General features: G+C 36.4%; 2 protein-coding genes and 2 long non-coding RNA genes across 10 annotated transcripts in view; 1 reads left to right on the top strand and 3 right to left on the bottom strand.

Annotated features, from left to right (window-relative positions):
* LOC113219215 overlaps positions 1–1,444 on the bottom strand; it is a 33,735-nt gene extending 32,291 nt beyond the window's left edge. For 2 of the 3 annotated variants that reach the window (XR_003306000.1, XR_003306001.1), the window contains exon 1: positions 883–1,322. This is a non-coding gene — a long non-coding RNA (uncharacterized LOC113219215). Of the gene's footprint in view, positions 1–882 lie in introns of all 3 variants that reach the window. The other variant, XR_003306002.1, reaches the window with a different exon arrangement.
* Positions 1,445–4,493: 3,049 nt separating this feature from the next.
* LOC726040 (4-coumarate--CoA ligase 1) lies at positions 4,494–13,976 on the bottom strand. Of its 3 annotated transcripts, none has more exons than XM_016915766.2 (10): positions 13,805–13,976; positions 9,201–9,498; positions 8,799–9,006; positions 7,697–7,866; positions 7,363–7,558; positions 7,125–7,279; positions 6,859–7,042; positions 6,397–6,722; positions 5,723–5,918; positions 4,494–5,270 (listed from the first exon to the last, which is right to left on the bottom strand). In XM_016915766.2, exons 2-10 carry the CDS (start codon positions 9,441–9,443, stop codon positions 5,188–5,190), a joined length of 1,761 nt encoding a protein of 586 aa, XP_016771255.1. In that variant the 5' UTR covers positions 9,444–9,498; positions 13,805–13,976; the 3' UTR covers positions 4,494–5,187. The 3 variants fall into 3 exon arrangements, with proteins under 3 accessions (XP_016771255.1, XP_001121814.2, XP_016771256.2); XM_001121814.5 differs by lacking the exon at positions 13,805–13,976 and adding an exon at positions 11,295–11,500; XM_016915767.2 differs by lacking the exon at positions 13,805–13,976 and having other exon boundaries at positions 9,106–9,204.
* LOC410449 lies at positions 12,689–16,895 on the top strand. 3 transcript variants are annotated; one of them, XM_393929.7, is made up of 8 exons: positions 12,689–13,271; positions 13,563–13,670; positions 13,813–14,022; positions 14,238–14,771; positions 15,344–15,413; positions 15,537–15,699; positions 16,401–16,634; positions 16,745–16,895. In XM_393929.7, exons 1-8 carry the CDS (start codon positions 13,254–13,256, stop codon positions 16,770–16,772), a joined length of 1,365 nt encoding a protein of 454 aa, XP_393929.2. In that variant the 5' UTR covers positions 12,689–13,253; the 3' UTR covers positions 16,773–16,895. The 3 variants fall into 3 exon arrangements, with proteins under 3 accessions (XP_393929.2, XP_006560455.1, XP_016771259.1); XM_006560392.3 differs by having other exon boundaries at positions 12,697–13,044; XM_016915770.2 differs by lacking the exon at positions 12,689–13,271 and adding an exon at positions 13,298–13,423.
* LOC107965413 lies at positions 14,596–15,456 on the bottom strand. Its single transcript, XR_001705345.2, has 3 exons — positions 15,321–15,456; positions 15,043–15,226; positions 14,596–14,753 (listed from the first exon to the last, which is right to left on the bottom strand). It is a non-coding gene; the product is annotated as an uncharacterized LOC107965413 (long non-coding RNA).
* Positions 16,896–16,901: the final 6 nt, after the last annotated feature.

Raw genomic sequence — 16,901 nt, 5'->3', positions numbered from 1 at the left:
CTCCCCCTCCTTTACCAACAGCGAATTCAATTCTGTCCTTTTCACCCTCGACCCTTTTTCGCCGAAACATCGTAGCCCTGCACTGCCTCTTTTCGACATCAACCCCAAAGGATCTCCTTGTATACATGTATATATAGACTGGCCAGCAGCCCGCCACTTTTCTATTTTCTTCGCTCTCTATCTGTGCACGAGAGTTACCTCGCAGCCTCATTCGTTTCTCGCGCTCAAAGTCGTTTCTCCGCCGACATGTCGCCCCTCAAAGCGATTCCCTCCCAGAAAAGAAATCGCTTCCGGTGATTCACGCTCGATCCCTCTTTCTCTCTCTCTCTTTCCTTTTTTCGACCCCCGTCCGGTGAAATCTAATTGACCCTCGCCCTCGATAGATAGAAGAACAAAGGAGCCATGGATCGGTTATTATCCGGATGTGATGTATGGAGTGAAGGAAACTGGATTAACCGTAGTTAGAGTAACCTTTGAAATTGATTTTCCATTTCTTAGACAGGAAAGGGGGTGTAAATAAGGTCCCTTTTGGAACGTTAATGACTCCATCGAGGGTTCGTATAATTTATCCTCCCCTTTCTTTTTTCATAAATCTTCTTCCTTTTTTCTTTTTTTTATTCTATCTACAACTCGATTCCATCTCAACGAATTTCTTTCTCCAAGATCGAATTCAATTACATTTATCTAGACTCGTTCGAGTTGGCAACAATTGATACTTCATTCAGGAAGAATTAATTTATATTTAGCAAGAGAGAAAGAGGGGAGGTGGATTGGATTAAAGTGGAGAGGTTTACAATGGAGGGATAGGAAAAAATAAAAATAGAGGGAGACGGAAAAACTTTCGTGTCTAATAAAATCTACAGCCGGCAACATCTGGCTTACCTTCCTCTCTAGAAAATAAATAAAAGTGACGGATGTTTTTTCTCCCCTCCCGTCACTCGTGCATTTCATATGCGCCCGGAAATCCCTTTCTTCTCGCGCCTCTACCTTCTTTTCCTTTTTTTTTCTTTTTTCAATCGCGTCTGACACAGCGTCGGGTCACTGGAAAAAAAAGAAAGAAAGAGAAAAAAGAAAAGAGGAGAAAAGAAAGAAACGAAGAATTCTTACCACAAACGAGAACACTTGCCAGACGAGTCTCTCAGTTGCTATTACTCCTTTCGACCGAGCATGGTGAATCGAGGTATCGGAAGGACACTTAAAATAAATTTATCCGGCATCGACTCAACGATCCAACGGGGGTTTGTGCGAAACCTCGATTCGGTTGAACGAGCCAAGCTTCATCTCGGATTCAATCGCGCCTGAAAGTGAAGATTTCTGATTAGTAAAAAATTTTCTATGAATGATCCTTTTCTTTTTTTATTATTATTGTTATTATTTTCTTAAAATTAATCCGCCCTTTGATTGTCGAATTACAATTTGTTCGAATATCCTTCTTTTTTTACGGGATAAAAGTTCGAAAGGGAAAAGTTTTTAGGGATAAAGTAAAGTTGGAGAGGGAGAAAGCAGAACTCGATGAAATTTTAGATAGTGAGAAATAGAGACAATCATTGCCACGGAGAGTAGCAACTCTTTTAGAAGACGATATTACGAGCCTAATTGACACCACTTTGCACTATGTAAAACGTCCAACATTGGAACGGATTCAACTCCACGACAAAGTTCCAAGAAGAATATCCCTCTCTTCAACCGCGAAACCTCGCAACTAAATTCCTCTCACAGCGTGTCATCTATATTTCACGAGTGACAGACAGACACGTTCCCTTCTAAGAGAGAAGTGCGTATTTTTAAAAACTTTGCTTTTGATAACTATATTCTCTTTTTTCTTTATTTCTCGTCAATTTCAAATGAAATCCTTGTACAATTTGTACGTTTGACAATTAAATCCAAGTAAAATCTATTGCTAAGAGAAACTAAAATTTTCGAAGCAATTTCTTTACTTTCATCCTCCCTTCCCCTTTCAATGATTCTTTTTTTTCGAATCGTCAACGACACTGATAAATCGCGTCGAGTCATCCAGTGCAAGCAGAATAAAAGCAAAGAAGAAGAAGAAGAAGAAGAAAAGAAGAAGAAGAGAAAGGAGGTGGACTTTTCACTGTCATTCAATGAGATCTATCGTTAGTAGAGCGTGACTACTGTCGAGAGAGGAAAAAGAATAAAAATCGTGGAAGAAGAAGAAGAAGAAGAAGAAGAAGACTGGCAACGCGAGAAACAGTGAGCTAGAGAGGGAAAAAATGGGTGTCACGACGGTGCAGCCTCCTCTGTCTCCTATTTTTCATTTTCCAATCCTCTCTTTGCCTGCGAGGCGGCGTGGAAAAGAGAAACAAGGAGGAGGATGGTCGCTCGTCGATGGGGTGGAATGTCTCGCGCGCTTGTTTGATTTCATTCGGAAAACCAATTGATTTGTTTGCGTCCATTTCCGCCCGGGCAACACTATTTTCTATCGAACGCGAACCGTGCCGGTGAATCGCTTGGAAAACTGAACGCGCCCGTGAAATAAATTCCCAACGTTTACGCGACGGGGGTTCCCACCGATGAACGTTTCCAATCGAAGGAAACTTTACTTCCAGGATCCAGGATAGGGCGCGCGACAACTTTGTGCTTGTCACTTGTCTTGAAAAACTTCATTTCCTCGGATGGAAATGTTTGCCATAAGAAAGGGGAGGAATGGAAAATAGAAATATCGGGGGATATATCGGGATGGTCATAAATTTCGATCGAATGTATATCGTGTTTTATAAAAATATACGGAAGAAATATATTTTTGATGAAAAAAAATACATGACGAAACGGTGGGCAAACAGTGATCAGAATTTCCATTTAAACGATGCGGCGAGGAAGAATTGTTATTTTTTTGTAACTAATTTACAAGTTAAAAATAATCGAAATAATTAAAGGCGCGAACACGAAGTGTAAGAAATTTTGGAATTTTGGAAAAAACGCAACTGTAATAGAATAAAATGGAATGAAACGGAATTGGAGAGAATTACAATTCGAGGCGAGTTAGATTTCCCATTTCTTGATTCTATTGCTAACGTATTATTACCAACGTATTTTAATTTGCCTTCTCGTTCCAACAAACACGAGATCAACAGGTAAACCCTATCAAACATAATAAAAAAGAAAAGAAAGAGTTGTAATAAACAAACGCTAACTACATCGTTCACTTTATTATACTCCACTCTTCCTCTAATTCCTCATCCCTCGAATATCTTTCCACTTTCGTTTAAAGTAAATATAAGAAATTGGCTTCGTCAACCCGGTTCTTCGGTTTATCCCTGTTGAATGCATTTCTATCCGACGAACAGGATTAAGCACAGTTCATCTCTTTTCCCCCGAGGGATCGAACCACGCACTCAAAGCCACGCGTTTAGGGGTTGGAAAGCAGCTCTGTCTGTTTCCATTCGACCCTTCATCCCCCTCCTCCTCCTCGCCTGTTCCAAGCATCGATTCGAGCCCGGCCACCTTCACCTGTTTCACCCTGGCACGAGGGCCCAGCCTCGAAAGGAAAGCTCGAAAGCTCGAGACTCGTATTTGGGCGCATTTGGGGAGGCGAAGAACGGTGGTAACAACGGTGGTAGCAATCCCGAAGGGAATTAAATGACGGGCACGCAGACAATTCACGCGCGGAACCTTAATTCGAAAACGTTTTCGGATGGCGGGAAGTCGGTGGGATGCAGATTTGGCGATTACCGTACAATTCACACGGAATGCGTGTAAATAGGAAGAAATAGAGAATGGGAATCGAAGATCTCGAGAACAATCGCATCGCGCATCGTTCGAATGGAATTAACTTTTATCGTGATAGTTATCACACTGATGATGATAAAGTAAGGAAGAAGAACAATTTAAAGAGTTAGATCGGAGAGAATGAAACAAAGGAAAGACGAAGAAGGAAATATGTATTTATTATATTTTTCTAGGAATTTTATTTTGCAAAACGTGAGTGAGATGGTAATAAATTTCATAGACATCCGTTTCATAGATATAATTGAAATTATCTATGTGTGAAGTTATATAGATCGTATCGTTCATTTGAATTTAAAATTAAAAAAGTATGATCTGATAAGTTCTTTTTTTTTATCTATTTTATTAAGTGATTGCAATTTAATTAATCTTTATGCAATTTAATTTATCTTTATCTTTATTCTATGACAATAAAAACTTGCAATCTTGCGATATCTATCTCTATTCTATTTCGAACATAAATTATAAAATATAATTAAAGGAAAAATTAGTTTTACAAGGTATGAAGCGATGCAGTATTCTGATAGTAAATATTTAATCGAATGAAACATCAGATAAATTATTAATGATGTATAAATAAAACAAAAATGATGGTTCAATTGATTTCAAGATTTTAATCGATCGAAATCGAGATAATATGAAACGATAGACAGACATAAATTAACATATGTAACATTCAAAATAAATCAGTAGTGGTTAAGAATTATTTAAAACGAATGTAAAGATATTGAATTTTAAATAATCCGACATGCTTGTTGAAAAATGTTTATTTATAACAATTATTTATAACACAACCGTAAAACTATAAAAGATTTTTATTGTTTAAAAGTTTAAAATCCCTGTAACTTTCTTGTACAAATGTTTTATAAAAAATCGATAAAATTTAATAATCTAAAAAATAATCTTAAAAATTAATTGCATTGTCAAATATTGCACAACAACCGATAATATTTGCGTATATTAAATGATATTAAAAAATAAAAGGATATACGTATATAATTTTAAAAATGTACTTCGTAATCACGTTTTCTTTTTACCGCTATTTCCCGCTATTCTAATAAGTACATCGGTATTTATATATGTTTTTACTAAACCCATTCTTTCAAAATAGATATATGTATATATGTATATATAAATGTAAAAATATTAAAAAAAATTGTCGTAATCAATAAGACACTTCAGTAAGAGCACTTGTAAAACACTTATGAGATAACAATATTATACATAAAACAAAGTGAAAAAACGTTATTAGCATATCTTTCACCATACATCAATATAACAGTTGAATAATTCATATGCCATTCATTATGCCAATCAGAAATACAGAAACGATATATCGTACCCTTTCTTAATCGATAATTCTTGATCCCATTACGGTACGAGATGTAAATCGAGGCCTCGGAGCGTGAAATTTTCTTCTTCACTCTTCAGCATAAACTTTTACTATTTGTACTCGTTTTTCAATTTGTTTCGTAAAATCTTTCCGGATGCGTTCTTTGGTATACTGTCAACGAATGTCACTCCTCCTACAATCATTAAATCATATTGCGTCACGTGATAAAATATTTAATCATGAAAAAATAATAATGATTAATTTATGTTATATGCACATGAATAACGCATAATATGAAAAGAAAATGTATAAATATTAATACTCTGAAATAATTTATAGATCAATTATTCTTATATTAATATTCTGAAAATAATTTATAGATCAAAGATCAAGACACATATGCAATATAAAACAGGATTAAATGGATTAAACAGGTGATTCCTTTTAATTATGATAATAATAATTAAAAATAGGATTAAATTATCAGAAATAAAAAGTTATCTTTTTTTATTAATTAATCGCCAGATTATGAAGTTCATTCGCGCTGTCATGATGTTTATTATCATCATTTATCTCTGAGTCACTCGTTGTAAAAGTAATAAAATAAAATGGCATATCGAAAAATAAAAAAAGAAATTGTTTTACCTCTGAGTTGCTTGTATTCCGACACTTTGTCTTTTACAAAATTTTTGATATCGTCATCTGTCGTTTTGCTACCTTCCTTGAGAATTACGAAAGCCTTAGGTATCTCGCCGAACCTTTCGTTTGGAATACCAATCACAGCTGCCTCGATAACATTTGGATGTCTTTTTATCAAAGCTTCCAACTCGGCTGGTGGTACCTGGTGCAAAATTTCGAAGAGATGAAATTAAAAAGGAAAAAAAAAAAAAAAAGAGAAAAGAAACTATTAAATTAATCATTACCTCACGTTACGATATTTCACGGATAAATTCTAATATTGACCAACTACACAAACTGAATGATACAAATTGAAATATGGAACATATGCCAGTTACGTAACTGAATACACGTGATTAGAATACGTTGATACTAAATTGAATTATGAAACTGTGATTACAAAGATCAATACATAACAATTTTGCAATAACATAACAAATACAATGATAAAATTTGTTAAATTTCAAGCGCGTGCACGATAACATTCGATATAAATAATTAAATAAATGATTAAAAGCTTTTGATTGATGAGATTCGTTCGATTAAGAAATTATTAATAATTAATAATTAATATCGATCAAAAAGATAATCGATCGTGTTCAATCGAATAAAAACGTGAAAAAACGTATCGTTCCATTTACCTGGAATCCTTTAACTTTGATCAAATCTTTCTTCCTATCCGTGACGAAGAAATAAAACTCGTCGTCGAAATAACCAATGTCCCCAGTTTTCAGCCAACCGTCGACGATCATCTCGCTCGTCGCCTTCTCGTTGTTTAAATATCCTTTCATGATGTGAGGCCCCCTTGCCCATATTTCACCCTTCTGACCAGCTACAGAGATATCCTCGTTCGTTGCCGAATCGACTAATCGTATTTCGCAACCGGCAATATTTTGCCCGATACTTGATGGTTTTCGACTCCACGAATCTAAGCAAATCACTGGTGAAGTTTCCGTCATCCCGTATCCTTGTGAACAGAGAGGAGGAAAGAAAATAAAAAAAGAAAATAATTCTTATCTTCTTCGCAATTTTCACAATCAAGGAAATATTTATAGAAGTTTTAGAAGGAAAAAAAAATTTTTTTCAATTAAAATTCCCATTACCTTGAGAAAATTTCAAGTCATCGCTGCTTATCTGATATCTTTCGTAAAATCTCTCCACATCCACCTCCGGTAATGGTGTCGCACCGGTGATAATGTGATGTATATTTTGGAAAATCTCCTTTTTAAGCAAAGGGCAGATATTTATAAACGTGATCAAAGATGGTACTGCGAACAAACCTGTTATCTGCGCGAACAAGACAATATTTCTTCAATATTTCCACGAGGAAGAATACGTAGGAATACGTGTGTGTGAAAAATTTACTTACATTTTTTTTCGTCAAAATGTCCACGAATACTTCCGGCACGAATTTTGGAAGTGTGATTATTTTTGTACCGTTGTAGAGACGAGGCAACGTCGCGGCATTCAATCCGAAAATATGGAAGAAGGGTATAATTAGAGGTACTACCTCTTGAAAATCGGCTGGAAATAAATGATCGATCTTGTTAAATCGGGAATTAAATCTTAAATCAATTTAATTTAAATAATGCTAAATTATTATTCACCAGTCGTATGTCGCCACAGCCTTTCTTTCGTCGTATATTCCACCATTTCCATGTTACTTACTAAATTCTTGTGCGTCAACATGACACCTTTCGGCATGCCAGTCGTTCCACTGGAATATGGCAATATGGCTAGATCATTCGAACTCATTTGATAATGCGTTATAGGCGGTAATGTTTTACCTCGTGTGATAAGATCCTGTATAAGAGAGAGATAAAAAAAAAAAGAGAGAAAAAAATTTATGCATAAATACATCAGATAATCACGCATTAACATAAATATTTATTCATCATTTCGAGTTATTATTTAATATTATATATATTTAATAATTCATACCTTAAACGGCACACTGCCTTCGGGAATAGATCTGGTACCATCCTCGATAACCACGAAAGGTCCACTTGACGCGGAAGTATTTTTTCTTGCTTCAAGAACAATATGTGCAATTTCTGCAACTGTAATGATCGCATTTGCCTCGCAATCCTTTATTTGTTTCTTCATTTCCTCTGTTTGAAATGAATCATCCATGTTAAGTTCATATTTTATGCATCTATTTTTTTCGATCGAGCAATTATAAATCTTATTATTAAAAATAAAAACCACGATGAATTATGATTTTTTTTTTATCGGGTAACAAAAAAAGAATGCTAGATTGAAATCATATATATTATATATATATATATATATATAATTAAATATAGATATAGATATATATATATATATATATGTGTAATAGATTTGTTTTTGAAAGCTAATTAATAATTTTTAGCATTTTAAATTTGGTAATTGCTCGAATATGATTCAATATTCTTACACGTGTAATATATTTTTGCATTATTTTAATCTTTCCGCATTTTTACAATAAACCAGATAATGTTATCGAAGGAAGATTATACGTATATTATTTTAAAGTACATTCAAATATATACATATGCATATTCGAATTTAAATAATTTCGAATTTTGAATAAACAATATTAAATTTTTCTTAATAAATTCATATTTTTTTGTTTATATACGATATTTATACATTAGTTACTAGCTAGTTTACATCAAAGTAAATTTTTAATTTATTCCGTTTAATCGTATTCTGCTTTTAAAATATTTACAATCATATTTAAAATATTTACAATTATTATTCTATCTATCTTCTTTTTTATAAATATGTATATATTATTTTCTTACGTATATACGATTCAATTCATCGAACAAATTGCAAACATTTATTTATTTTATATTAATACAACAAACAAATCTCAAAAGAATAAATCATTATATAAAATAAAAACAATTTAATTTTTTCTTCCTTAAAGAATATTTTTTCACGAAAATATTATAAACGTTTATTTATTTTACAAATATATTCAATTATCGAATTAAATATTTACGCATATTTCGATTTTATTCTCTACTCATTCGTATATAATTATATTACTTACCGATTGTATAGGTAGGATTCATGGTAGTGAGAATAAGATCAGCTTCTAAGACACCGACAGCAGCTAAAATCGTTTCCGGATAATTGGGCGCTACTAGGGCCACCAAGTCACCTTTCTTCAAACCCATATTCCTCAAACTTCTCGCGATATAGTTACTCGCGTCCCTCGCTTTGGCATACGTGTATTTTGTCCCGGTTATCCCACATTCCTAAAAAAGCGATAACGAATCGAGTACGTTAGGATATTTTTTTTTTAATTTTTAACAATTGTATCAAAAACGAAGAGTTGATAATACAATAATTCTCACGCAAGTTCTCGTGTTATATAACATCACATTATATTTTTCCCAAAATACAGACAAAATAATTTGGATGGAAAAATTATTTTTGCCACGTATATTACCAATGCGATGCGATTAGGGAACGTCTCGACATTCTTCCATATGTATTCATGAACGAGGGTATCGGAAGGCGTGAAATCCCCAAACGGTGAAGGGAAAATTTTTTTCCCATTTTCATCCTCTATGAATTTGTGTTGAGCTTGAGTAGACGCATATCTCACGAACCGGTTTACAACTTTTGTTCCACTCTCTGATATCTGGCCCAGTCTACGTGCAAAGCGAACAAACTGCTTCACGCTTGTCATTCTTTTCACTTTCTTTCACGTATACGTATACGTCGTGACGTATCGAAACAGTTATCTGGAAGAATAAAAAAAAGAGCTAAAGTGAAATTTCGAACTCGGGGACTAGAAGAATAATTTTCGAAATTTTCGAATAACAACAGGTGAAATAAGGGATATCGATTAAATGGAGGGACTTAATCGGCTTAACGGATATACGGACGCAAAGTTAGGAAGCGTCGAAGATAGAAATAGATACATCGAAAACAACGTGGCACAACTTCCTTAACTAATTTTGCCTAAAGCCTAACTTCACGATGTAGAATTTTAAATAGAATTCTAAAAACCGGTAAAAACGAATAATTTTTGTTTGACTATGTATTCCTTCATGATGTTCAGTCAATAAATTAACAACCGAGTTTATGAATTTTAAATTACTTCTTTATGAATTCTCTGAAAAAGTGATTTACGAGGAAAATTAAAAGATCAATATTTGCGTTTCTTTCATTGTTTGATATTTTTGTTAAATATTTATCGCGAAAATTATTATTATTCTTATTATTATTATTATTATTATTCCATCGCGTATAGCAAATTGCACTCATTGTAATACGAAAATCGAGTGAATGCATCGTTTACGATGCTAAATAAGTGACATTTTATCAACAGTGTGAATTTATTATATCGAATCAAACGGAAAGAAAAATTTTATTCAGTAAGAACGAGTATGCTGGTTCAACAATAAATAAGAGTTCAAAGTACGATCCATTACTTATCACGTATCAACCTTTTGGATATCTCTTGGATGTGCGTAAATACCGTACCGATTTCACTTCGCTTATTATCGTGATATAAATGGTTACAAGAGCCGATCAATTCTAGCCGGCAATTGTTGAAAAATTTGTATTCAACATCGGCCATGACTGTCACAACGATGACACGATTCTCCACGATATAATAATTGTTTAAACGTTCTATTATAATCCTCTTATTCTATTCAATTCTAAGGTCGAAAAGCGAATTAATGACTCGAGTCACGAAACAAAACGGAAAACGGATGTTGCCGACCTTTTTTTCTTTTTTTCTTTCTTTTCCCAACGATAGAATTTAACAAGACAAAAGTTTCACATGATCGATTAATCATACGACACGGAGTGTTGAAATTGAAAGGAGAGCAAATGTTCATCGCGGGTCAAGCTTTCGACTTCTCGGCATTTGAAACGATGCGGACATGGTACATCGGCCTTAAATAACGTTCTAAGTAACCGCTTTCTCAGAATGCGAACGTTCACTTGGACGGGCGTTAGTTACAAACGTGCGTACGATGGAACAACAATTGTTTTGTTCGTTTTTACGAGCTGCAACGCTATAGTATCGTGAATGAAGCGAATATTCAGACCCCCCCGATAAACTCGGCGAACGTTGGCCCCGTGTACGAATATAAACACGAAAATAAACTTTCTTCCCGGTTAATTAATCGATAATAGAATACAAAGTTCAATTTATCCGATCATTTAACGGAACGAGAGAAAAAAAAAAAGAAATATTTCCAAGCTCGTTCGTAAGATCGGAAAGGAAATCGATCTATTTCGATCGATTTTTTTCCATCGATCGATCTCCTAGGACGGGGAAATCTGTCGCGTCCGAAAAACGAACTCGGAGATTCTCGTTTCGTTTTCGGATCGTCCGAGATCGAGGGCCGGAGTTGAATATATATATATATATAACGAAAAAAAGAAGACTGACTCGAACGTTCGAGCGAGCGGATTTCCATCAGCCTCGAGATTTTATCTCGCGCGCGACCCAATTTCAAAAAACTTGCACTTGTAAATAAGCCACGAATAAAACCGTGAAAGGTAAAAAAAACGTGCCAACCTTTTCCAACGTTTTCCTTTTCGAACGCACTCGGCGCACATACGAACTACTTCTCCTCGATCCCGGTGCAAACTTTCTTCTCGATCCGATTTCGATGACGAGACGACGACGAGACCGCGATGAAAATTCGAAAAGTCACGAAATCAGTGTTTGATGAACCTTCCTCGCCTAACTGTTTTCTCTGACAGACTAGTGGATTCTCTGGCAAACCACTTAACTTCTACTCGACTGATTCCCCCACCCGGTACCCTAACGAAGGAGGCGTATACAAGGTGATCGCGAAGAGTGTATCACGCTTTTCCAAGGACGTGTTATTCGTATGTAAAGACACATAAGGACAGTTGTTGTTGTCAGTTGTACACGTGCAATTTGTTTCATTAGATTAAACCGCCACTGTCAACGCTACGTACGAACGAATCGTTAATATATAAGTGTAACCGCTTATATTTTCCAGCGTTACCTCCATCTAACGCTATTATATTGTATCATATTATATAATTTCCTAAAACGAAATAACGAGTACCGGACGAATTGAATCGGAGAAAATTAAAATTTTCCCAAGATAATTTTTAATTACAATATATAATGTAATATAATTTATTACGCGCGTTTTTCTTTTTTTCTTTTCTTTTTTAATTTACGACGAACAATCAAGTTTTTTTACTTTTGAAAACAATAATTTTCGAAACGATAATAATTTATGTCCAACGCGATAATTCTCCTTCTTTTCTCAAAAATCACGTTACCGTGTACACCGTGTTATTCCGTTCCGTGTTATTCGTTCCTTTACCGATTGAATAATCGTATCGTTAAAACGATCCGATCTTACATAATCGATATTTATCGGGCATCTCGGGCACAAACCGAGTACAAGTTAAGAAAGGAAGAATTAAGAAGGAAAATTGCGCCGGTATCACGAAACAGTTGGCATAAAACAAAGTTTGCCCGATACGGGTGAAAAATGTTTTCTCCCTTGCCATCCGACGACAAAATTCCATCCCTTTCCCGTGTTATCGTTCGTCGACAATACAACACCCTTCGTGTTCCTCGAATCGATCCAACTCGCCATTTTTATCCATGCGAATCGCGAATAATTAAAACTATAAATCTCAATTTTACGATTGCTGCGTTGCATACGGCGGGAATTATCCGACCGGACAATCGAATTAAATTTTTAAACTCAATAGAACGAAACGAAATTTCGCATTTTCAACTCGGAACGATTTCCACTCGACACGTTTACTCGCATCGTCGGATGCGTCGGCGCGCCGTCATCGACGCCGACTCGGATCGCCACGTGCAGGCCCGTACAACGTAACACCGACTTCTGTGCACACGTATTAAACGTTCCGTGCATCCGTTGACCAGATGTTGATCGTTCGAACAATTTCCAGCGCGGGAATTTTTCCATCCATCGTTTTCGATCGATTCCGACTCGACTCGATCGATGGATCTTCCGATGAAACCGATCGCTCGTTCGACGAACATTTCTCAACAAGCGCCCCACGAGGATTCATCCCTGCCTCGGGACAAAGTGACGACAACGCCATGTCGACGTTCGCCCCTGTACCTGGTCCTCGCCGCAACCCCCGTTACGTCCCCAGTTGACCGTGAATCGCGACGAGAAAACTCGGGAACGGGATTTTCGTGTTGCTCGTCGGGCCGTGAGGTTGCCGTTATCGTTGCCACCGGGTCACTGTCGCTAGGCGAATTTGGGCTATGAATGAAGACCCAACCCTTTCATATCGAGGTAATTAGAAAGAGAGAGAGAGAGAGGAGAAGAGATAGAAGAGTATCGTTGTTTGTATCGACGGGCGGAATGGTCATCGTCTGTTCTTCGTCGCCGAGAGCGAGACTGCGTCATTACGAATCAATTTTCGTACCGTTCGAGAGCGTGAGGAACGCGGGGAGTCGGTTTTTTTATCAGGGGAAACGTCATCGCACGGGACCGAGGAAGTAATGGCTAAAACGATCAGAGTGCGTGAAAAATCTATTTCCTACAATGACGTTCATCGCACATGACGGTCGTTTCCTTTTGCACTGTTAAATAACGAATCGTTACACACACGTTACACGCGATATAGGTATTGAGTAAAGTCGTAGACAGAGAAAAGATCATCGATGCAAAGGTGATAAATAGTCGACGGTTTCGTGATAATTTTTTTTTTTTTTACGGCCATGCATACATAAGTTGTTCGAAAGAAAATATAAAGAGGAAATAAGAGAGAGAGAGAGAGGAATACGCGAGAGTGATGTGTTTTTTTCCAGGTCTTGATAGTGTTACTATTATCGGTAATCCCGTGGCCAGGGCCCAGCGTGTTTAAAATATCATGCCCTCGCGATCGAGCGTCCGTGGTGAGGAGGATAGTGCAGAAGGTAAAGAAATTTTTATCAAACCAATTCGTTTTTTTAAACTGGCATGCCACGCGTGATGTAGAGACACGATGTAAATTTTGGAGAAGTGGTAATTATCCGAATAATTTCGAAATAATAAATAATTTTTTCCTCACCTTTTCAGAGATGGATGCCAATCCTGAAGAAACATCAAGTGGAATTGCCGCTGGAGTGTCCGTTCCACGAAAGTCGGGACATTTTTCGGCCCCAGCAAAAGGCGAAACATCAGCACAGGCCATCGCAATGGACCTGCGGCCTGTGCGGCAAATCCTTCTACGCGGAGAAACACTTGGATGCCCACTTCGATAACAGACACAAGAGTAACGTTAACACGGTATTAAAATTTCTTCCGCCTCTTCTCACGATTTATTCGAAATAGTTGACGATCATCTTATTCTATTCTTTTCTCTCGATATTATACGTCGATATCAATATAAGCAATCGTATTTTTCCCAGAGAAATATCGTCCTCAATTATTTCGAAATGTTTGTTACGCCACGAGATCGAATGAATTATAAATAAAAAATAATTAAAATAATTGTAACGCAGGCGGAGGATGCGGTGTGCCTCGCGGATTACTGCGACATCATGAGATGCGATGTGCTCGGGAACAGGGACTTCGAAAGTTCTTTGGTGGACGAGGAGGGTGGCCACCACAGCACCGACATACAAGTGTGGAAAGAGAACACTGAGCAACGTACCACTTCGGTCATGTCCTGCGAGTCGCGGCCCGGTTTATCGAGGACGTATTCTCCGGTGGAGAAGGGTTGCACGATATCCGGGGGCGGTGCTGTGACCAACATTCAGCAATATTGCCAGCGAGAAGACAGCGGCGCCCTGGAGAACCATCGTCTGCCGGGCACGGCGTATCACGTGGAGATCGCTGGCCCCGACAACAAGAGCAACGCCTGCGAGAATGAAGAGGACGAGGACGAGGAGGACGACGAGGACGACGAGGAGAATCTCGTCGAGGCTGCTTTGCCAGCCGTGGACAAGAAGCAGAGGCGCAAGGGGTTGCATCTGAGGAAGCTCAAGGCCAACTGCAAACCGGAGGAGCTGCAAAAGCTGAAATTGCAGTGCGAAGTTAGTTCGACTTCGTGGGACGAGTTATAAAGAAAGGAAACGGTCTTAAAGGGTCTGATTTATCTCGGAGGCATCGTTGATTCGAAATTTTGATTAAATCGAGGAATAATCGAGAGATAGGAATAAATATGTATATATACGATAAGGGTATACGTTTATCTTTTTAGGCCAGATGAATTTGATGAATGGTTGAGTTTTTTCTCATCTGTGGAACTCCAAGATTACAAAATCAGGGTTTAAGTATGTAAAATTGACGTAATCGATCAGGTACCTATTTGTTGTCTTTGAAAGCTTCGATCCTCGTAAAATGCTTGGTTTATATATTGAATTATCTTATCCAGAAAAAAAAGAAATATCTCTCAAGTATGAACTCCTCTCCTTGTAGAGACTTTGGCTTGATTTGTACGCCATGAAATTTGTCGAGCAAAATTTCCAGACCCACATCGCTAATTAATCTATGACATATAATTAGTAAACTAACAACGACGCAAAAATTGAATAGAAAATAATGTGTACTTAATTATAATTATTCGTTTGTTTTGCACTCACGTTTATTTTAAAACTATTGACAGGTATTGATTCGCGATTGCATCGCCGGTCTTTTGACAAATCTTTCGGTACGAGATTTCCAAGAGATCGAAGGTATAAAATTATTAAAATTCGTATAAAAATATCGAAGAAAATTTTATTGATAAATCTTATTAATCGTGAATTCGATTGTTTTTCTTTCTTTCTCTCTTTCTCTCTTTCTTTCTTTCTTTCTAGGAGAGTTGAACCGAGCGATATGCTGGTATCTCAGTTGTGACAGATACTGGGAAGACACGAAGAGGCAACAGAGGCATACACCTTGGTACCTGTTAACCATTTTTATGGTCGTTCTATTCTCGTCGATTTACGCGTGCTACTATATTATTTGGGTGTTATTCAAGTACGTACGTTTAATCAGTCTAGATAAACGTGAAATTATTTACTATCTTATCGTTGCTTCTATTTACATATAGACATTGATTATTATGATACATAGATACATACATACATACATACATATATACATACATATATAAACTCAAGAATCAAAAATTATCATTAATGAAACACTTGTCATAATATAATCGTGCATGATTAAAGACGAAATATTACAGAGAAGAGTAACAAATATTCAAGATAATTCCTCCTTTTTTTTCTTTTTTTTCCTTTTTTTTTTTCTTATAGAAAATATTCGGAATAATCTTTCCACGATATTATATATTGCGAAATATGTATATATACACAACAATAACACAATAGGAATATTTTATTCGACGATATTGTTGAAAATTCGACGTGGAAATTTATATTGGTATTGACTCAATAAATATATTACATAAAAGTCCAAAGATCATATCTTTTTTTACTTCGTAATCGTTCGTATAATGTTTCTCTCTCTTTCTCTCTTTCTCTCTCTCTCTCTTTTTTCTTTTAAATTTTTTTTTTCAATTAATATTAAAATAATATTTTAATTATATTTTATATACATATATATAAATAAGCCACATTATCGTAATAAATTAACGAAATATCCATAATTACCGTTTAATAAAAAAATCAATGGGTTCATTAAAACATGTTCTTCTACTTTTCACTTTACAGTTCAGCGGAAGAAGATAGGCTAGGAGATGGGAGCGGAAGTCTAGATTACACGGATGGAGATATCACGGCTACGTCCTCGTCGCATGAACAGACTGGTTCTGGCGAGAGTAGATCCGGGGGGAGAAGGAAGGGCGAGCCAGGGGATGAGAATATGCCCATATCGAACGAAGAGATGCCCGACCATTACATATACGTAACCTATCCACCCGAGCTAAAGCAGCGATTACTGGACAGGTAAGTAAACTGAGAGAAAAAAGAAAAAAAAAAAAAAAGAGAGATTTAAAATTAAATCGAAGCAGTACGATATCGATGATCGTACGATAATCGTCGTAATCGGGTTGTAGCTGCTACAACAGAACCACTCGACTCTAGAAGATCGAAGAGATAGGAGAAGGTTGGAGACAGAGAATCGATCGGGAAACGTAAGAATAATCGGAAAATTCCACGAATCAGTTTCCATGGTTAACCACCACAACCTTCCCTCCTTATTTTTCCTCCTCT

This window comes from Apis mellifera, linkage group LG13 (genome assembly GCF_003254395.2).
Source record: "Apis mellifera strain DH4 linkage group LG13, Amel_HAv3.1, whole genome shotgun sequence".
Classification (NCBI taxonomy): Eukaryota; Metazoa; Arthropoda; class Insecta; order Hymenoptera; family Apidae; genus Apis; species Apis mellifera.
This window is presented reverse-complemented; position numbering and strand designations above follow the sequence as displayed.

Excerpts from the sequence above, each read along its gene's own strand:
- LOC726040 (XM_016915766.2), bottom strand. The coding sequence starts at position 9,443 with ATGACAAGCGTGAAGCAGTTTGTTCGCTTTGCACGTAGACTGGGCCAG. Across the intron at positions 9,007-9,200 it reads TCCCTAATCGCATCGCATTG|GAATGTGGGATAACCGGGAC; the intron begins GTAATATACGTG and ends TCGCTTTTTTAG. Across the intron at positions 5,919-6,396 it reads TCAAAGTTAAAGGATTCCAG|GTACCACCAGCCGAGTTGGA; the intron begins GTAAATGGAACG and ends ATTTTGCACCAG.
- LOC410449 (XM_006560392.3), top strand. The coding sequence starts at position 13,018 with ATGAAGACCCAACCCTTTCATATCGAG. Across the intron at positions 13,671-13,812 it reads TGAGGAGGATAGTGCAGAAG|AGATGGATGCCAATCCTGAA; the intron begins GTAAAGAAATTT and ends TCACCTTTTCAG. Across the intron at positions 16,635-16,744 it reads AAGCAGCGATTACTGGACAG|CTGCTACAACAGAACCACTC; the intron begins GTAAGTAAACTG and ends ATCGGGTTGTAG.